General features: G+C 41.4%; 1 protein-coding gene across 1 annotated transcript in view; it reads left to right on the top strand.

Moving 5' to 3' along the window:
* The window catches only part of ARHGAP10 (Rho GTPase activating protein 10), a 369,765-nt gene that overhangs the window by 160,944 nt on the left and 186,395 nt on the right, over positions 1 to 22,426 (top strand). The window contains exons 9-10 of the mRNA XM_040251356.1: positions 1,692 to 1,798; positions 3,919 to 4,013. Of these exons, the coding sequence (XP_040107290.1) occupies positions 1,692 to 1,798; positions 3,919 to 4,013 (202 nt within the window). The remainder of the gene's footprint in view (positions 1 to 1,691; positions 1,799 to 3,918; positions 4,014 to 22,426) is intronic.

The raw sequence follows: 22,426 nt of genomic DNA, 5'->3' as shown, positions 1-22,426 counted from the left end.
ACACAGACACAGACACACATGGACACACAGACACAGACACACACACAGACACAGACACACACACACACACACACGAGTCTGTGTCTCATATTGCCTGAAACTTAGACGGTGTGAAAAGTTGTCACTAATCTCTGTGCTTAGGGCTGGTTGAGTGGGGTCCGGTGGAGTCAGGAGGGGATGGCAGCTTAATTAGTAAAGCACCTTGATATCTGGGCAAGAGATTCTGAGGTTTGGCTTTGCCATTTGGTCTAAGCCTAAGATTTTTTAGATTAAAAAGACAGTAATATACTTATCATCTCTTGAGGTATTTTTCTTGGTGTTGAATGAAATACCCAAGCAGTATTTTTATGAACCATAGAACAGAGTGCACATGCTTGCTGTTGATCACACACACACACACACACACACACACACACACACGCACGCACGCGCGCGCCACCCCTCCTCCCCCCCCCAGGGGTTCCCAAACTCTGGCCCAGCACTGAGGATGTTTTGAGGTGAGATTTATTGTGGTCTAGTAACCCCTTTCTCATCTCCCCTCCACCCAAGGTGATGTAATTCATTTTTCCAAAAGCTAAATGCATTTCTTTTAAATGAGTCCTTTCCCCCCTTCCTAAGTTTGTTCTTTTTAATTTTTAGGTATAAAACTCTATATTTTTAGGCTTTATTTATATTTTCAGCTGGGATGATGTTGATAATAGGTATTGACTTTTTAAAAATTTTAATGTCCTTTCTTGATAAAAGAAAAAATTATTGAACTGAATGGGACCTCGCTTTTCCTTTCCTGTGATGGAACCGTTCTAGGTCTCCTGACTTGGGACCATTTTCTTTTAAGAGCTCTGATGGTTGTAATACTGACTAAGCAAGAGGTAAACAGTGGTTCCAAAAATGTTCTGGTGCACATGCAGACGACTCACTCTCCTGTTCTTCACACGTTGTTTAAATTTAGTTTTACTTTTGGGTCTTTGTTGCTGCGAGCGGGCTTTCTCTAATGATGATGAGCGGGGGCTGCTCTTTAGCTGTGGCGCACAGGCTTCTGTCACAGCACATGGACTTAGTTGCCCTGAGGCATGTGGGATCTTCGTTCCCAGACCAGGGATCACGCTCTTGTTCCCTGCATTAGTGGGCAGATTCTTAACCGATGGACCATCAGGGAGGTCTCATACTTCATTTAAAAGTTTAACTTTGACATCGTTAGTAAGGATAGCTGCTTACAAGGTGCTTTAGTGGGCTTGAAGCACTAGATAGATTTATAGTCTACATACTTTTCTGCACTGTGATCCTACAGTTCTGTTATTTTGAGAGGCCAGAATTGAATCCCAAACCATCGCATATATCTGGTGGCATTCTTGGAATTCTCATGAGCTATTCATACAGAGACAAAAACAAAAAGTATAGTTTACAATTAGGACATTTTCATGTATGAGATAGCAGTCTAGCAGATCATGTGAAAAATGTCTTTAAATTATATATTTGTTGCTGAGAACTGTTAGGACGTTTTCTCAAACTGTCTCTATGAGCCCTCTTATTTCCCCTAGCTTTTCCTTTGTCTTAGATGAGCTGTGTTGCTGATTTGTTTCCTTGAGCTGTATTAGTTGCCATTTCTTGGGGTTTTTTCTCTTTAGCAATATAGAGTTCTGCATATCTGTTTGTTTATAAGGAAACATGTAAAGTTCTGTTTCTTGTTGCAGGGCCTCCTCCATTCGGTTCCAGCTGGGTCAAACACTACTGCATGTATCGAAAGGCAGCCAAGAAGTTCACTATGATCCCGTTTGAGCACAGATCCGGGGGGAAACTTGTAAGTGTTTCCTTTTCATGCTTTGTACTGTCTGTGAGGTGGTCTTTGAGGGAATCATTTTAATGTTGTTTCCATTCACTAATGATAAATACCTTCCGTTTTGTTTTTAGAATGAAAAGATTGGTTTTTTTTTTCTAAATAAAATTGGCCAGAAAATAATTCCTGTATTTTCTGTATTGCTGGCATGTGGTTTTAAGAAAATATTAAAAAAATGTTTATTTGCATGCCCCAGGTCTTAGTCCTGGCATGCAGATCTCTTATGCGCGAGATGTGGACTCTAGTTCCCCGACCAGGGATTGAACCCAGGCCCCCTGCCTTGGAAATGTGGAGTCTTAGCTACTGGACCACCAAGGATGTCCTGTTGGCATGGATTTTTATGGTTAGGTTTTTTTTTTAAAGAAAGGATTATTTGATGTCCCTGTTACTGGAAGATACAGTTCATACCTTCAGTCATGCTTTCCTGACTCAGGGGGCTGACTGCTCAGGATTTACAGGGGAGGCCTGACGTTGTACATGGTGATGGTGGTTTAGTTGCTAGGTCGTGTCCAACTCTTGCTGTCCCTGCCACAGGCCCTCCAGGCTCCTCTGTCCATGGGATTTCCCAGGCAAGAAGGCTGGAGTGAGTTGTCATTTTCCTCCTTCAGGGGAATCTTCCCAACCCAGAGACTGAACCTACGTCTCTCTCAGATTCTTTACTGACTGAGCCACGTGCACACATATATTCACATAAATGAAAAGATTACAGAGTAGGTGATCTGTAGTGAAGTTGCTGCTTTCCATTCAGACTTGAACCTTCTCACTTAGACACTCACCATTAGTTTACACCTCCTGTAGAAATAAACACCACAGCAACTCATGATACAAGAAATGTATGTGAGAAGCCTGCAGGAGCTGTCTGGGTAGCAAAGGTGATCTTTGTTTTAAAGCAGAAGCTGTAGCTCTTAGCGACAATAATAGTCAACACAGAGCTCCTCTCACTAACACTGAGTGTAACTGGTGACACATTTTAAGGTTAATTCATTGCTTGCTGGGTGGATGGGCATAATTTTGCTTCTGTGAATACAGAATTAACCCAAGTTCACTTCTGTTTACACATACTTTGCATCTTCCTGAAAACTATTTAAAGCTGCTTATAATAGAAGCACATTTTTGTGATATCAAAATACACATGGAAGATTGTGGCCCTGGTGAAGAAGAGGAAGCCAGGATGTCACCCCTGGAGGGGGATGGGTTTTGTTGTTTTTGTGTGCTTTTTTTCCCAAAGATCACAATCATTTATTTTTGTCAAATGTAACTAAAGTTTAATGGATACAATCAGGAATAATTTGTTAAGAACATATCAGACACAGAGAAGGCAAAATTTGTTGTTAAGGGAAGCATCAAATCTAATAAAAGAGTAAACTCCAGGAATGATCAGCAACTGTGTGCAACTCATTAACCAAATGCTCGTGATTACTTTATACCTCTGAGGACCACTATATGATCAGAAGTTGTAGTGAGAGGATAAATATGGATTAACTTATGTATCTCTGTACACTTCTTCCAGGTTCTAAAAATTTTATATTTAATGGGAGGATAATTGCTTTACAGTGTGGTGTTGGTTTCTGCCATACATCAACATGAGTCAGCCATAGGTATACATACGAACCCTCCCTCTTGAACACCGCCCACCCCCCATACTCTTGAATGACAAACCGAGCATGGGGTTGGAGCGCGAGTTTCCTATCAGAGCCGACTCAAGACCCAAGACACATCTGCTTAGTGGTGTCTTTCTGTTTTAGCCCCAAATAATAAATACATTAAAAATATGATGACTATGATATTTCAAATGTTTTTACATCTGAATGCTGGTGTAATATTAGAGATCTTCACATTCCAGAAAATACTAAAATATTCCAGAAGTGTTTCTCAGACTCTTTACACTTTCTTACTGAGAACCTGTTTTTGCATTGCTTCTGTCTCCTGTTTTCTGCTGCTTTCTAAAGCTCTTGGAGAGTGTGGTTAACTGAGATAAAATGGTACCATCTTTAACTGAACACTCAGTAAAGGTAAATTCAGGGTGATTCACTGTGTATGTTTATACTGTAGTGTTTGAAAATGCTTAAAACGATTCTTTGCAGGGGGATGGAGAGGTCTTCTTTTTGAAAGAATGTATCAGGAGACATACTGACTCTATCGACAGAAGGTTTTGCTTTGACGTGGAAGCTGCTGACCGGTAAGTTATTGGAATTACTGGACTTCATGGAAGGAGTCATTTAAGAAAATGTTTTTAAAAAATAGTTAATTGAAGCTTGGATCTCTGTGGCCTGGGAGGCTGTTATCTTTCCATTTTTCCAAGCTGTGTATTCACTGTGGGCTGTTCTGTGTTGGTCACTGGGTTTGGCTGTGGAATGAGAGGTTAGTCTTGGCCAAAGTTTGCAGTCACTTTAACTAGTGTTGTCGCTTAAATGGTGACCTTGGGGCGTTTCATTGTTGATCCAAGCCTGCTTTTCTGGCACTAAAAGTGTGAGGTGTGAAGATGAGGAAGTAGGCGATAGAGCTGGAAAGAGGTGGTTGTGGCTGTTCACACACAGTAGTATTCATTTTTCTGTGTGGGAATTTTCCGTATATATATATATATGGAAAGGTAATAGAAGGTCACAGGCAAACTCTGTTTATTCAAAGACTAGTTATCATTTTTTTTCTTGTGATATGACTTTCAGTTATTTAGTTAGAAAAGAATCTTTGCTGGAGGGAAAGAAGTGAAAAAAGAAAAACAAAGCTCGTTTGTCAATATTACTACCTGCCTGGCATTTATTTCTGTGTCCTTCCGTAGTACTAAGGAAAATCATGGTGCTCATAGAATATTCTTTTTTGATGACTGATGGTGTGAAGGTTTCTTGCCAGCCCTAGTTATGGGCAGCAATGGTCTCTAGATAATGATGTTTCATATTTGTATAATAAAAGTTTACAATATGAGATTTTTTAAACACAAGTTCATTTCAGATCAGGACCCAAGAATACAAAAATAATTGATATTTCCTCTTCCGTCAGATGATATAACTGAGTCTATGGGGTTTATTCAATAAATGCATTGAAGACCAGGTACATAAAAATGTGTGTTTATGTACCATCATAATATGGTAATACGATGAAAAGAACAAATGGTTTAATAAGCCTTTTGCCAAGATTGTAAAAAAGAGAATGTCATTGTAAAAGAGGTTAAATTTCAAGCCAGTAAGGATAAGTTAAAAAATTTTAAGAAGCAATTCGGGCTGTATAATACAACTTGAGTGTAAATATGTATGCATTCACCCATTGTAAGCATTGACTGAGTTTTCTGTAAGTACCAGACAGTGTTCTAAATTCTTCTCTTTACCTCATTTTATCCTCAGCCCAGCTCTGTCAGGTAGACATTATGCTTCTCATTTTATGATGAAAAACGGAGCCTTATGTGATTCTCCTAAGGTCATGTAGCTAGTAAGTGGAAGAGCTGAGATTTGAACTGTTGCATTTGACCCTGGAGCCCAGGCTCTTAACTGCTCTGCTGCAGGCATCAGAGTATAACTGTGTAAGTGTGTTGCCTCTGAAATAGTTGACAGAGGTGAGTCAGCAGTGATGTCTTATCAGAAAATCTGTCAAATGAGGTTAATCTGCATTTCTTTGAAAGGGTAATTCTAGTACTTCCATGTACTGGTTTCATTTTGTATTATTTTAATTTTGTATTAATTTTTCCCAGTCCTGTGTTTTCTCTAAGACCTTGATCATGCCAAATGATCTTCTTCATTGAGATCCTTATTACAATAACCATTGAATTGACCAAAAAGTTTGGAAAAACCCAAACAAACTTTTTGACCAACCCAGTGCTTTCCACCCCTCACAAAGGTTGACAAGTGGTTACTATGGAGTTACTTTCATAATGATGGTATTTTGTATGGAGACCCTCAGAACTGGGGAAGATGTTAGAGGTGATCTATTTTAAAGCAGAGACATTACTTTGTCAACAAAGGTCTGTCTAGTCAAGGCTATGGTTTTTCCAGTAGTCATGTATGGATGTGAGAGTTGGATTATAAAGAAAGCTGAGCACTGAAGAATTGATGCTTTTGAACTGTGGTGTTGGAGAAGACTCTTGAGAGTCCCTTGGACTGTGAGGAGATCCAACTAGTCCATCCTAAAGGAGATCAGTCCTGGGTGTTCATTGGAAGGACTGATATTGAAGCTGAAACTCCAATCCTTTGGCCACCTGATGCGAAGAGCTGCCTCATTTGAAAAGACCCTGATGTTGGGAAAGATTGAAGGCAGGAGGAGAAGAGGAAGACAGAGGATGAGATGGTTAGATGGCATCACCGACTCAATGGACATGAGTTTGGGTAAACTCCGGGAGTTGGTGATGGACAGGGAGGCCTGGCGTGCTGTGGTTCATGGGGTCACAAAGAGTCGGACACGACTGAGCGACTGAACTGATTTTAGTGGTTTTCAAACTGCTCTGTAGGGATGTCTTCTTTTCATATAAAAACTTTACACTTAGGCATATATAAGTCAGAAAAAAAGAGAGTTCCCTTATTAAAGTGAGGAGGGGGCCTGGAGGGCTTCCTAGGTGGCATTAGTGGGAAAGAATCCACCTGCCAGTGCAGGAGACATAAGAGATGTGGGTTCAGTCCCTGGAGTGGGGAGGTCCCCTGGAGGAGGGCATGGCAACTCATGCCAGTATTCTTGCCTGGAGAATCCCATGGACAGAGAGAAGCCTGGCAGTCTGCAGTCCATGGGATCACAGAGAGTTGGACATGACTGAAGTGACTTAGCATGCACACATGCTGGGAACCTGGATCCTTACCCTCTCAGCTGCCTTCTTGAAGAAATCACTGATTTACTTCCACTGATGCCCAGAGCTGCTTTCTGGGAACTGGGTGGAGGCGGACCAGTAATCTAGTTTATGTGATTCAAGAAAGGCATAGAGGATCTAACGTCTATAATGATAACTGAAGGTGTATTTGGAGTCAGCTGGGATTGATTGAGACACATTCCAGGCGGAGTGATTAACATGTGTAAATTCCTGGGGACAAGAGAGAGCATGGTCCATGTGAGGTCCCCTGGGGATGGACACCCAGCATCGCTGGAGCAGAGAGCCAGGGAGGATGGAGATAAGGCTGGACAGTGGGGGTCAGGGCCTGACCTTGAGGCTTTGAGCTTAATGTATTAAATGGTTTTAAGCAGGGCATTGAGTGATAGGTTCATATTTTTCAAAACCCACTGTGGCAGAGTAGAGAAAGTTTAGAAATGGCAAGAATGGTTGGAAGGGTTATGGATTGGTGTGGTGGTGGCAGAAATAGAGGCCAGAGTGTCTGAGGAAGACTTTTAGAGAGAAATTTACAGAAACATTGAATGTTAGATTCCAGGGTGAAGGAGGGGGAGGTTTCTGGCTTGAGCAACTAGGTGGTGCCGTTTACTACGATGGGAGAAGCAGAAGGCACAAGGATGGAGGAAGATGGTGCCTTCAGTTGTGGGCCTGTGGGGTTAGCTTGCGGTGGGCTGTTCAGTGGTGCACGTAGCAGGCAATTAATTGGGTGTAGCCCTTGGCAGCTTCAGCAGCACTGGGCTTGAGCTGACCTTGGACCTCCTGCAACTCTCCATCCTGTGACTGTCACCGCAGGGAACCAGGCTGGTCCTCCCCCAGTTTGGGCAGCCTGTCCGTTTTCAGCTGGTGCTCCTTACCGTGCCATTTCTCACTGTGGCGTTTGTTTCTCCATCCACTCACGTGGTTTCACCCTCAAAGTATCTCTCTCTGCGGTCTGTTTTCTTCTTTTTCCCGTGTTTGGAACCACATGCAGACTCCTTAAGTTCCTTATGTCGGTGTGCCTTCCTTTTACACTTTCCTTGGTAATTTCAGTGTCACCTCAGGTAATTCGTAGGACTCCGCTTGCTTTCTCCTTGGACTCCTCTCCTTCAGTCCTCTGTTCCTCCCTCCCTCAGTCGTTTCCTGTTATGCTCACTCCTTAGATCTTATCACCAGGATGGGTACCCCGTCCACCATCTCGATTGTGAGGCTTCCTCCTTCCAACACCGCCTTCTGTTCTTCTCTGCTTACCCTTCCCTAGTAAGTAGCTCGCTTACAATCAACTGATCCTACTTTTCTCAGCCCCTCACACCCTCACTTCTTTCCATGTGTGAATGGAATTTCAGTGTGTGAATTTGTCATTTGTTAAAGTCACTCTTTTCAGTACACTCAACTCCATTGCCCTTCTCTGCCTTGATGAGACTTGTTTGCGCAGCTCCAAATTAAGGAGGCTTCACCTCTGCCTTCTCTCTTCCTGGAAAGGTGTATTCAGTCATGACCACTGGCCTCAGTTAATCCTGACCACAAAGCATCTTCCATTTCTTAGTTCCTTCATTCTCCTGGTTGATGAATATTTTATGTTTTCCCCTCTCTCTAAGCTTCTGGGACTGCCTCCCTTTCCTGATGATTTTGTGTCCTGTTTTGCTGTGAACTCTGTGAACTTAGAACTCATTTGAAGAGCTCTTCCACTGAAATGGATGCCTGGCCCTTCATCAGCGCCAGTGCCCGCCTTCCACTGCTCTGCCGACCGCATTGGCCAGCCTCTGTCCAGCTGTTTCCATCCCCTCTTTGCCTTCCCTCCTTGCTTCTCCAGGATGTCGCACAAGTAGTTCTTCTTTTGCTTTCTCATTGACACCTGTTTTTCCCTTTCTACTGGACGGAACACTCTTAGTTTCATCCATCTTAAAAAAAAAAATACCACCACCATCACCAGTGAAAGAACCCTGTCTTCCCTTTAGTCTGCTGCCCATGTTTCATTTCTCATATGCAGCAGAAATTCTGTAAGAAGCTCCTCTATTCAGGCCTCCCGAATATCCAGGGCCCCTGTCCCCTTCCTCCTGTCCTCGTCGGGGTCCAGGGCCCCCGTCTCCTTCCTCCTGCTCTCGGTGCCCTCTCCCGTCGGACCCTCTCCTCCATCCTCCCCCGCGTGTTCTGTGAAGGTCGTCATGGTCTTGGAGCGCCGCCTCCACCGTATATTCAGGGCCCCTGTCCCCTTCCTCCTGTCCTCGTGGGGCCCTCTCCCGTCAGGCCTTCCCCTCCACCCTCCGCTGCGTTTTTCTGTGAAGGTCACCGTGGTCTCGGAGCGCCGCCTCCAGCGTCAGTTCTCAGTCTTCCTGTTCTTTCCTGGAGGCAGCGTCTGATGTGGCTGTTCACCTTCCCCTCTGTGATACCCTTGCTCTACTTGGCTCAATAGCCCCACACCTGCTTGCTTTTTCTCCCACCCCACTGGCTTTTCCATTTTTAGCTTCCTTTGCCAGATTTCTGCATTTCCTGGACTTCTTGTTGTTAGAGTTGTCTGGAGCTCAGTACTTTTTTTTTTCCCTTTAAAATTTTCTTTTTTATTGAAGCATAAATTTATAATTATTATTTAATTTGATTTACAGTGTTGTGTTACTTTCTGCTGTACAACAAAGTGACTCAGCTATACATGTGTGTGTATATGTATATAGTTCCTCTGTCCATGGAATTCTCCAGGCAAGAATACTGGGGAGGGTTATCATTTCCTTCTCCAGGGGATTTTCCCAACCTAGGGGTCCAACCCAGATCCTCCCGCATTGTAGGCAAATTCTTTGCTATCTGAGCCACTAGGGAAGCCCCATATATATGTATGTATGTATCTCTATCTATCTATCTATCTATCTATAAAGATCTTCATGACCCAGATAACCACAACTGTGTGATCACTCACTTAGAGTCAGACGTTCTGGAGTGCAAAGTCAAGTGGGCCTTAGGAAGCATCAGTATGAACAAAGCTAGTGGAGGTGATAGAATTCCAGTTGAGCTATTTCAAATCCTAAAAGGTGATGCTGTTAAAGTGCTGCACTCAATATACCAGCAAATTTGGAAAATTCATCAGTGCCCACAGGACTGTAAAAGGTCAGCTTTCATTCCAGTCCCAAAGAGCAATGCTAAAGAATGCTCAAACTACCACACAATTGCACTCATTTCACCTGCTAACAAAGTATTGTTCAAAATACTCCAATCCTTTAAGCCTGCCTTCAGTAGTATGTGAACCAAGAACTTCAGATGTTCAAGCTGGATTTAGAAAAGGCAGAGGAACCGGAGATTAAATTTCCTTCATCCATTGTGTCATAGAAAAAGCAAGAGAGTTCCAGAAAAACATCTGCTTCTGCTTCGTGACTATGCTAAAGCCTTTGACTGTGTGGATCACAAGAAACTGTGGAAAATTCTGAGTACGTCTGTGGAAAAGGAGTATGTCAAGGCTGTGTTTTGTCACCCTGTTTATTTAACTTAAATGCAGAGTACATCATGAGAAACGCTGGGCTGGAGGAAGCACAAGCTGGAATCAAGATCGTGGGGAGAAATATCAGTAATCTCATATATACAGATGACATCACCCTTATGGCATAAAGAGAAGTGGAATTAAAAGAGGCTCTTGATGGGGTAAAAGAGGAGAGTGAAAAAGCTGGCTTAAAACTCAACATTCAGAAAAGGAATGTCATGGCATCTGGTCCCATCACTTCATGGTAAATAGGTGGGGAAACAGTGGAAACCAAAATCACTGTGGACAGAGACTACAGCCATGAAATTAAAAGATGCTTGCTCCTTGGGAGAAGAGCTATGGCAAACCTAGATAGTGCATTAAAAAGCAGAGACATTACTTTACCAACAAAGTCCATATAGTTGAAGCTATGATTTCTCCACTAGTCATGTGTGTATATCATATTTGGACTATAAAGAAGGCTGAGCACTGAAGAATTGATGCTTTTGAATTGTGGTGCTGGTGAAGACTCTCGAGAGTCCCTTGACTGCAAGGAGATCAAACCAGTCCATCCTAAAGGAAATCAATCCTGAATATTCATTGGAAGGACTGATGCTGAAGTTCCGATACTTTGGCCACCTGATGCAAAGAGCTGACTCATTGGAAAAGACCCTGATGCTGGGAGGGATTGGGGGCAGGAAAAGGGGACGACAGAGGATGAGATGGTTGGATGGCATCACTGACTGGATGGACATGAGCTTGAGTAAGCTCCAGGAGGTGGTGAAGGACAGGGAAGCCTGGCATGCTGCAGTCCGTGGGGTTCCAAAGATTCGGACGCAACTGAGCGACTGAACAGCAGCGTATATATTTATATAAGCCCCATATACACATATCTGTATATATTCTTTTTTATATCCTCTTCTGGGTTATCACAGGATATTGAATATAATTCCCTGTTCTATATAGTAGTACTTTGTTGTTTTGTCTATCCTATATATATATATCAATACTAGTTTACATCTGCTAATCCCAAGCTCCCCATCCTTCCATCCACTTTGGCAGCCACAGGTTTGTTCTCTATTTCAGCAAGTCTATTTCTGTATGAATATGTTCACTTGTGTCATATTTTAGATTCCATGGAGCTCAATCTTTAGATCTCCTGTCTCTAACCATCTTGTCCAGCCTCAGGACTTTACATGCTATCTATATGTCTGTAAAAACTTCCCAATTTATTGTCTATACCTGGATCTCCTTTGTGAACTCCAGGTTTTTATAGCCATTTTTATAGTTGCTTCTGGGGTGTGTGCTAGGCATTTCAAACAGTGCCAGAGTGGGAGTGATTGACTGGTCCAAGAATTCATGGGGGAGACAAGGTACATACTCTTTATGGGCCCAGCATTTTATATAGGTATGATAATTCAACCTTATCATATAAATACTAATAATACATAATTTTTTTAAAAAGTAGTGTATTCTCATTGTAGCCTTTTTCTCTAAAGCTTTTAATTTAACTCAGAAGACTTTCTCGTCTGTATCTCCTTGAGTCTCTGGGGTCACGTGCCTCTTCCATTGTATATAGAGTTCTGTTGCCTTTGGTTTGTTTCCTCATTCCCGAGCCGCAGTCTGTTCAGCTTGGATATTACCAGTGGGTAGTGTCTTTGTGGGGCCCTCACTTTCCTTTTACCCACTACTAGTGTGTGGCTGTTGGTCTTCTACTTCTAGAACAAAATCAGGAAGGAGGGAGAGAGAGTCACTACCCTAATTCTGGGGATTTTTAAGGCATAATTTAGCAAAAAGTTGGAACTGGCTCTTATTTTGTCTCTTTCCCCGATTCGTGGCCAAGCAGACTATTGGGAATTAGAAGTAATTTGTTCCTTGTCTATTAGATTAGGAATTCCTTGAGGATAAGAGTCTCATGTCATGAACTGCAGTACCCAATGCAGTGTTTTATATGTGGTGGGCATTCACCAAATTTGTGGTGGATTAAATGAAATTGAATTGTTGCTTAGCAGTGACAGGACCGGGATTAGATTCGGTCAGGCAACAGTGAGTGAACCGTCCTTTTCTTCTGTTCACGCTGCCTCATTGTGAGTGCCCATGTTTGCATTCTGCTCAAAGAAAATACACTTAACCTGTTTTGGAGTGTGTGGGTATTACAGATAGGTTTCTAATGGGGTGTGCACCTATGGTGGACCTTCATATACAGCATTTCACCACTGAGTGCATGTTTCATGTGAAGTTATCTTGTCTTTCCTGGTTTCAGTCTTTGCTAATTTTTTATTCTTTATGTTGGAAAAACAGTCAGGTTAACACTGTGACAATAGGAAATACTTCATAAACTGCAGAATGGAGGCTGGCCTTGCGTTTGACCTGTGTACACATAAATCAAGAGCATGCACTGCACTGTCACCTGAGTTCAGATCAGATTTGATTGCATGCAACAGAAAAACTCGAAATATAATCACATCCATTAAACAGTGTAGAAGATGAGTTTCTTCTCTTTGTTAGTAAGCCTGCAGGTGACCAGGACAGAGTTGATACACTTCTTGGTGTCAGACATGCCCCCTCTTGTACATTTACCTTGCTAGTCACCTGAGGGCAAAGGTGCTGACTCACAGGTACTATGTAGCCTCGTCTCTTGTAGTAGAAACGCTTTCCAGAGGAAGCACAGGCTGGTTTTGCTCATATACCATTGGCCTTGATGGAGTTGTGTGGTTATATCTAGCTGCAAGGGGAGCTGAGAAGTACTGAGACAAGGAAATGTCTGGAAGCAAAAGAGAGCAATCCTGGACTTCCGTGGTGGTTCCGTGGTCAAGAATCTGCCTTGCAGTGAAGGGAGTGAGTTCGATCACTGGTCAGAGAGCTAAGATCCCACATGCTGTGTGGTGTGGCAAAGAAAAAGAAAAGATCAACACTGCATTTGCTGAAAATAAGAAAAATAATTATTTAAAAAGAAAAGAGCAATCCATGTGTTGTTCTAATATTAATACTTGGGAAATGTCTTGCTAAGAATGAAGGGGAGAACAGTTGGTGGGTTGGTTTCCAACTTGCTGTTATTGCTATATCAGTGGTTAGGAAGGTGTGTGGTTCATTTTCTTTTCCTCTGTTTCACTGAAAGCTTACTTTAACTACTTTAGATAAGAGGTAGTTAAGAACACATGTTAAGAACAACATTAGCAAAGTGAAAAGACAACCCACAGAATGGGAGAAAATTCTTGCAAATGACGTATCTGTAAAGGGAGTGGTCCCCACTGGGGACGGGTTTTGTGGAGGACAATTTTTCTGTGAGCTGGGGATTGTGGGGATGGTTTCAGGATGATTCATATACATTGCATTTATTGTGCACTTTATTTCTAATCTAATGCTGCTGCTGATCTGGCAAGAGTACGGGTCCACAGCCCAGAAGCTGGAATCTCCTGCGATAAGAGACTTGTATCCAGAATATATAAAGAACTCCTAACTCAATAATAAAAAACAAATAACCCAATTAAAATGGGTAAAAGTTCTAAATGAGACATTTCGTCAAAGAAAATATACAGGTGGTTGATAAGCATGGGCTTCCCTGGTAGCTCAGCTGGTAAAGAATCCACCTGCAATGCAGGAGACCCAGTTCAATTCCTGGGTTGGGAAGATCTGCTGGAGAAGGGATAGGCTACCTACTCCAGTATCGTTGGGCTTCCCTTGTGGCTCAGCTGGTAAAGAATTCACCTGCATTGTGGGAGACCTGGGTTCGATCTCTGGGTGGGGAAGATCCCCTGGAGAAGGGAAAGGCTACCCACTCTAGTATTCTCACCTGGAGAATTCCATGGACTGTATAGTCCACGGGGTCACAATTGGACATGGCCGAGCGACTTTCATTAATAAGCACATCAAAAGATGCTTAACATCATTAGCTAGTAGGGAACTGCAAACCTAACCCACAGTACAGTATCACCCACTAGGGTAACTATAACTGCTGCTGCTGCTAAGTCGCTTCAGTCGTGTCCAACTCTGTGTGGCCCCATAGACGGCAGCCCACCAGGCTCCCCCGTCCCTGGGATTCTCCAGGCAAGAACACTGGACTGGGTTGCCATTTCCTTCTGCAATGCATGAAAGTGGAAAGTGAAAGTGAAGTTGCTCAGTCATGTCCGACTCTTAGCCACTCCATGGACTGCAGCCTACCAGGCTCCTCTGTCCATGGGATTTTCCAGACAAGAGTAGTAGAGTGGGTTACCATTGCCTTCTCCCAACTATAATTGAAAAGTCAAATAATAACAAGTATTGGTGAGGTTGTGGAGAAATAGGAACTCTTACATACTGATGGTGGAAATTTGAAATGGTATAGCTGTTTTGTCACTTCCACTGTATAATCATAAGGGATTTGATTTAGGTTATACCTGAATGGCCTAGTGGTTTTCCCTACTTTCTTCAATTTAAGTCTGAATTTTGTAATAAGGAATTCATAATCTGAGCCACAGTCAACTCCTGGTCTTTTTTTTTTTTGCTGATGGTATAGAGCTTCTCCATCTTTGGCTGCGAAAAATATAATCAATCTGATTTTGATATTGACTATCTGGTGATGTCCTTGTGTAGAGTGTCTCTTTGTGTTGTTGCAAGAGAGTGTTTGCTATGACCAGTGCATTCTTTTGGCAAAACTCTGTTAGCCTTTGTCCTGCTTCATTTTGTACACCAAGGCCAAGCTTGCCTGTTACTCCAGATATCTCTTGACTTCCTACTTTTGCATTCCAGTCCCCTGTGATGAAAAAGACATGCTTTTTGTGTGTGTTACTGCTAGAAGGTCTTGTATGTCTTCATAGAACCATTCAATTTCAGCTTCTTTGGCATTAGTATTTGGGGCATAGACTTGGATTACTGTGATATTGAATGATTTGCCTTGGAAATGAACAAAGATCATCCTGTCATTTTTGAGATTGAAACCAAGTACTGCATTTTGGACTCTTTTGTTGACTATGAGGGCTACTCCATTTCTTCTAAGGGGTTCTTGCCCACAATAGTAGATACAATGGTCATCAATTAAATTCATGCTTTCCTGTCCATTTTAGTTCATTGATTCCTAAAATGTCCACGTTCACTTTTGCCATCTCCTGTTTGACCACTTCCAATTTACCTTGATTCATGGACCTACCATTCCAGATTTCTACGCAATACTGTTCTTTACAGCATCATATTTTACTTTCACCACCAGTTACATTCACAACTGGGTGGTGTTTCCACTTTGGCTCAGCCTCTTCCTTTCTTCTGGAGCCATTTCTATGCTCTTCTCCAGGAGCATATTGGACACCTGCCGACCTGGGAAGTTCATCTTTCAGTGCAGGCACAATGAAGGGCAGAAGTGATATGGACCTAACAGAAACAGAAGTACTAGAAGAGGTGGCAAGAATACACAGAACTATACAGAAACATCTTAATGACTCGGATAACCAAAATGGTGTGATCACTCACCTAGAGCCAGACATCCTGGAATGCGAAGTCAGGTGGGCCTTAGGAAGCATCATTGTGAACAAAGCTAGTGGAGGTGATGGAATTCCAACTGAACTATTTAAAATCCTAAAAGATGATACTGTTAGTGTGCTGCTCTGAATATGCCAGCAAATTTGGAAGACTTAGCAGTGGCCACAGGTCTGGAGAAGGTCAGTTTTCATTCCAGTCCCAAAGAAAGGCAATGTCAAAGAATGTTCAAACTATCGCACAACTGCACTCATTTCGTGTGCTAGCAAACTAATGCTCAAAATCCTTCAGGCTAGGGTTCAACAGTGTGTGAACTGAGAACTTCCCGATGTACAGGCTAGATTTAGAAAAGTCAGAGGAATCAGAGATTGTATTGCCAACATCTATTGGATCATAAAAAAGGCTAGGGAATTCCAGAAAAACATCTGCTTCATTGACTGTGCTAAAGCCTTTGACTGCGTGATCACAAGAAACTGGAAAATTCTTAAAGAGATAGGAATACCAGACCACCTTAACTGCCTCCTGAGAACCTGTATGCAGGTCAAGAAGCAACAGTTAGAATCGGATGTGGAATGATGGGCTGATTCAGAATGAATAAAGGAATACGTCAAGGCTGTATAGTGTCACCCTGCTTATTTATCTTATATGCAGAGTACATAATGAGAAATGCTGGACTGGATGAAGCACAAGCCGGAATCAAGATTGCCAGGAGAAATATCAATAACCTTATGTATGCAGATGATTCCACTCTTCTGGGAGAAAAAGAAGAGGAACTGAAGAGCCTCTTGTTGAGGTGAAAGAGGAGAGGGAAAAGCTGGCTTAAAACTCAACACTCAAATAATGAAGATCATGGCATTTGGTCCCATCACTTTGTGGCAAATAGATGGGGAAGCAGTGGAAAAAGTGACAGACTTTCTTTTCTTGGGCTCCAAAATCACTGCAGATGGTGACTGCAGCCATGAAATTAAAAGACGCTTGCTCCTTGGAAGAAAAGCTATGACCAACCTAGACAGCCTGTTAAAAAGCAGAGACAATACTTTGCCTCCAAAGGTCTGTGTAGTCAAAGCTATGGTTTTTCCAGTTGTCATGTATGGATGTGAGAGCTGGACAATAGAAAAGGCTAAGCCTGGAAAAACTGAGGCCTTCAAACTGTGGTGCTGGAGAAGACTCTTGAGAGTCCTTTGGACTGCAAGGAGATCAAACCAGTCAATTGTAAAGGAAATCAGTCCTGAATATTCTTTGGAAGGATAGATGGTGAAGCTGAAGATCTAAAACTTTGGCCACCTGATGCTGCTGCTGCTAAGTTGCGTCAGTTGTGTCTGACTCTGTGCGACTCCATAGACGGCAGCCCACCAGGCTCCCCTGTCCCTGGGATTCTCCAGGCAAGAATACCGGAGTGGGTTGCCATTTCCTTCTCCAAGGCATGAAAGTGAAAAGTGAAAGTGAAGTCACTTAGTTGTGTCCGACTCACCCCATGGACTGCAGCCTACTAGGCTCCTCCATCCCTACTGACTGGAAAAGACCCTGATGCTAGGAATGATTGAAGACAGGAGGAAAAGGGGGCGACAGAGGATGAGATGGTTAGGTGGCATCACTGACTCAATGGATATGAGTTTGGGCAGTGTCTGGGAGTTGCTGAAGGACAGTGAAGCCTGGTGTGCTGCAGTCCATGGGGTCACCAAGAATCGGGCATGACTGAGTGAACTGTAGAACAACAACAAATAGCTGTTTTGAAACTTTTCAGTTCTTTCAAAAATTAAAGTTACATGACCTGGAAACTTCTTTTCCTAGCAATATAAAAAAGAGAAATGAAAACCTAATGTCTAACCAAAAACTTGCACATGAATATTCATGGAAACATTATTCATAATAGCCAAAAAGTAGAAATGATGAAATATCCATCAACTGATTGATAGATAAAGGTGGTATAGCCCTATGATAAAATACGGTTTGACAGTAAACAGAAATGAAGAGCTAATGCATGCTATGTTTTGTTTTTAGGCAAATTTAATTTAGAACCTGAGACTGTCTTTGCTTATATTTTATTTAACGCAGGTTCATTGTGGGAATAATTTCACAAGGCAGTAGCATGTGGGATGCATAATGTCTCTTTACACATACCGTCTCTAATAGTGTACATGTTGTCTCTTATCAGGTTAATACAGAAATAACATAATCCAAACCAGTGACAGAGTAACTAAACTATCATTCCAGGCAAGGGAAGATGAAGGGAATACGTGTAGTTGAGGGGTACTTTTTACAGGTCGGCTCTTGGAATGGGCTTGACCCATTGAGAGCAAATGTGGAAAGTGCGTGGTTCCTGGGGAACGAAGGTGGTGGTGTGGATGGACAAGATCTTCTTTGTGGGGCTGCTGTTAGGTTTTTGCCTCTGCTGGTAAGAGTCTCCTTCACCACTGCTGGCGTTAATGCCCCAAGGTCTTCAGAAAGCTACTTAGATCAGTGGAGGGTAGCCTTGCCCAGACCTCACAAACTGCCTGTTGAGTTCGAAGCCCCACCATCCCACGGTTCCTTCTTCATGTGTTCTTACTGAAAACCCCCCAGCAGTGCCCTTCACTACTTGAACTACTGAGTGCTTTTGGTATCTACAGATGTGGTTGGTTGATGCCCTCCAGATTCACAATTTCACTTTTTTTTTTTAATTAAAATTTTTTTTATTGGAGTGTAATTGATTTGCACTCTTGTTAGTTTCTGCTGTAGAGCAAAATGAATCTATTATACATGTATTATATATATCCACTTTTTAAAAGATTCTTTTCCCATATAGGTCATTACAGAGTATTGAGTAGTGAGTGCTCCCTGTGCTGTACAATTGGTTCTTCTTAGTTATCTATTTTAATTTTTAATTGGAGGATAATTGCTTTACAATGTTGTGTTGGCTTCTGCTGTTGAACAAAGTGAATCAGCTCTACACCAGGGGTCTTTCCCAGAGCAGTATATCTCCCAGCTTCACTCTTAAAAACTTTATTTTTGTCATGAACAACAAGATTTGAAATTATATCGAACTACTACCATGTGGATGAACCTTGAAAGCAGTCTGCTGAGTGAGACCAGCCAGTCATGGAAGACTGCATACCGGATGGTTCCATTTATAGGACACATCTGGAACAGCGAAATCTGTGTAGGTGGAAAGTAGAGCAGTTATTGTCCAGGGCTGAGTATTTGGAGGGAAATAAAGATGAATGGATAATGGGTGTGGGGTTTTTTTTTTTTTTTAGGTGGTGATGAAATATTCTAAAATTGATTTTCGTTATTGTCGTCCACCTCTGTGACTGTATTAAAAGCTGTTAAACTGTATGCTCTAGGTAAATCTTATGGCGTGAATTATATCTCAGTAAAGCTTAAAAAGGAACAATGCTGAAAATAAATACTGTAACTAAAATCAGGCTTTTAAATGGCTATAAACATTCTCTACTTCACACCCAGCCACACATCAAGTATCATGGGCTGTGAAATGGTCACGTCAACTGATTTTAGGTTGGAGAAGAGCACTTTGTGTAGTTACCTCCCCCATGGCAAGCTCTAGCCTATCAGGAGAGATGGCTTTCCTTCCTGGAGGGTGAAATATCACCTCCCGCCCACACACAATTTTGTTATATAACGTGCTTTTCATTTTCACTGGCATGCTTGCCATATGCTTCATTGTGCTGTGACCCCATACCCTTGCTTGGTAAATAATTACCATTCCGTGCCATTCTCCCCCACGTCGCATTCAGGCACCACTTAAAGAAAGCACTTGCTGTTTTGCTTTCATGAATCTAACATTTCAGATATATGTGTATATATATTTGGTTTGATGTTGCCTCATTCCTAGTGTATTGCACCTGAGAGGATGCAGGCAAGATACTTCTTGTTTTTATAATTCACCCACTTATATTTTCATGATGATGATAAGATGAAATCACCCCTGTATCTGAAGCAGTATGCATTTATACCAGAGACTTTATTTAGCATCTGTGTGCATGGTAATGTATTCTTTATCACTTCAAATGAGGGAGTTAAGAAGCCCATGTCGTTGGACTGAATAATAACAGAGATGTTTCTGTAGCACATCAGTTGGCATAATATTTGCAACTATTTTTCTAGTGCGTGTCCCTCAGGCAACTAAACAGACTTTGACTGTGTTTGATGCTGAGGATGGGAGGGACAACCAGAGACTTAAAGACATAACCTTTAGGGAACTTGCAGCCTGGGAGTGTTTGCAAACAAAAAGCAGTTTAGAGCTCTGTCCAAGGTGCTTAGGGAGCTGAGAAGCAGCAGGGAATAGGGCTGTCTGTGAAAGTATGTACTAGAAAAATTGATTGTTAAAGATTTGGTCAGTTTGGAAACTCGGAGGAAAAGAAATCTTGGGAGAACATGTTACGATAATCCTTGGAGTCTGAGGTTCTCAACAGTGAGTGACTTTATATCTGGGGATATTTTGATTGTTGCAGATGGAATGAGGAAGGCAGCAGGGGTACAGGCTGTTGCTTCTACTGTTTGGTGAGTGGAGGCCAGTAGTGATGCTAAATGTCCAGCGCAGGGCAGCCCTCACCAAGAAAGCACCGTCTGATCTAGCCTGTCAGTATGGTAACTGTTGAGAAGCCCTGTTTTAAAGCATTTGAAAAGACAACGCCAAGAGTTGGTGGAATTGAATGGAGTTGTACTGTTTTCCATTACATGTTTACAGGAATGTATTTATGAGGTACATTTCAATTAAAAAGTGTAACAGCAGCATAATTGGCTATAGTGCAGGGGATGAATAAAGACAGTGTGCGTTTCAGGCACTGTGCATCATTTAGTAATTCTGCTCGGATACCAGGGTAGAGAGAAGAGGAACGGAAGAAACTTTTAAAGAATTTTGGTAGAACTGGTAGAAAATGGAGTGGGCAGAATTATAAGCAGCATTTCTTGTATATAAGCTTCAGTGATTTTCATAGAATGTAAGATTTTTTTTTTTTTTACCCTAAGGATGGTACTGTTAATAGTGGCATGCTGAAAGCCACTTTTTGTACTGGTTCCAATATTTAAATGGAAATCTGAATTGACAGTCATCTGAATTTATTCATGGAAATGCATGCTGAAGGACACTGGAATGTGGATCGTTGAAAAGTTTTTTAGGTTTGTAAATAAAGTTGTAAAGAACAGTTGTATACAAGGGTTTTTGTAGACACATGTTTTCATTTCTCTTGGATAGATATTTCTGAGTGGGATTGCTGGCTCTTTGGGCTGTGTGTGTGTGTCTGACTTAAGAAAACTGAGAGTTTCTTCCTACCAGCCATTTATGAAAATTCCAGTTTCTCTATCCTCTTACTAACCTTTGATTATGTTCGTGTTTTTCCTTTAAGCTGGTCATGACTAGTGATGTTGATTGAATGCTGTTCCATATGCTTTCTGGCCATTTATATTTCTAACATTGTGAAGTGCCTATTAAAATCTTTTTTTTGTTCATGTAAAATGTGTTGTTGGTCGTCGTGCTATTGAATTGTAGGATTTTAAGTTTTCTGGATACTAATCAACCATATTGTGAATATATTAATGTGAATATTTTCTGGGCTCTATGGTTTGCCTCTTCATTTTAATGAGAGAAAAACTTTGATGAGAAAAACATTCTTATTTTGATGAGGTTCAATTTATCAGTTTCTCGCTTGGTCTCATCCTTTGGTTTGTCTGTTCTTTTTGCTGGTTCTGTAGGACTATTATTACTGTAGCTTTAGAGTAAGTCTTGAAGCCAAGTGGTATGATTCCGCTGGTCTTTTCAAATTTGTTTTTTGCCATTCCAGATCCTTTCATATAAATGTTGCAATCAGTATATATTTGTAGGAATTATTTTAAGTATTCTGGATACTAAGCCTTCATCAGAATCCTTCATCCAAAAACCTACAGGCCAATATTATCAATATGGAACCATAATAATTCACAAGTCTGACTTTCTATTTATTTAGTCTTAAATTTCAGCAGTGTTTTGTAGTTTTTAATATCAGGTCATGGGTATCATTTGTTAAATTTCCCTAAGTATTTTATGCTTCTGGGTGCTAGTCTTAAATGTGTTTTATTTTTCATTTTATTTCCCCAATATACTATAAGTATATAAAAATGCAGTTGGTTTTCGTGCCCTATAATATTGCTGAGTTGATTTATTGCTTCCTATAGTTTCTTTAAGGATTTTTCTTTTGTATACAGTGGTATCATGTCTGAAAAAGAGAGCTTGCTTTTTTTCTTTCCAATCTGAATGTCTTTTATGTCTTTTACTTGTCTCTTTGCACTGCCAAGACCTCCAACAATATGTTGAATAGAAGTCGTGATAATTGGGCATCTTGCCCTGTTCTCATCTTAAGGGAAAAAGCATTCATTATTCACTGTAAAGGATGATATTTAGTTTAAGGCTGTAGATGCCTTTTATATTGGGGAGATTTTTTTTGGTCTGTTGCTAGTTTTAATCATAAATAGATGTTGACTTGAAAAAAGTGTTGGTATCTGTTGAAATGATCATGAAATATTTTTCTCTAATCTGTTAGTAGGTGAATTGCATTGAATTTGCTAAGTTAAACTAACTTTGCATTTCTGAGATCAACTCTATTTGGTAGTGATGTATTAACTTCTTTGGAAATTGCTAATAATTTTTATGCTAATATTTGGTTGATAAGGAAAATAAAAGTGTTAGTTGCTCAGTCATGTCTGACTCTTTGCAACCCTATGGACTGTAGCGTGCCGGGCCCCCCAACTCCCCAGACTCTGATATCCTATTTTTGTGTGTCATCTTTGATAATTTGTTCTTCAAGGAATTTGTTAATTTCCTCTAAGCTGTTGACTTTATTGGCATGACCTTCATAATATCCACTATTTTCAAAGAGGATCTATAATGTTAACTTTTTTTAATGCTTGGTACTGAAGACTTATTTTTTTCTCAATAAGTCTTGCCTAGAAA

Source organism: Oryx dammah, unplaced genomic scaffold (assembly GCF_014754425.2).
Source record: "Oryx dammah isolate SB20612 unplaced genomic scaffold, SCBI_Odam_1.1 HiC_scaffold_12, whole genome shotgun sequence".
In the NCBI taxonomy this organism is placed as follows: Eukaryota; Metazoa; Chordata; class Mammalia; order Artiodactyla; family Bovidae; genus Oryx; species Oryx dammah.
The sequence above is the reverse complement of the archived record's forward strand: the minus strand, read 5'-3'. Positions and strand labels throughout refer to the sequence as shown.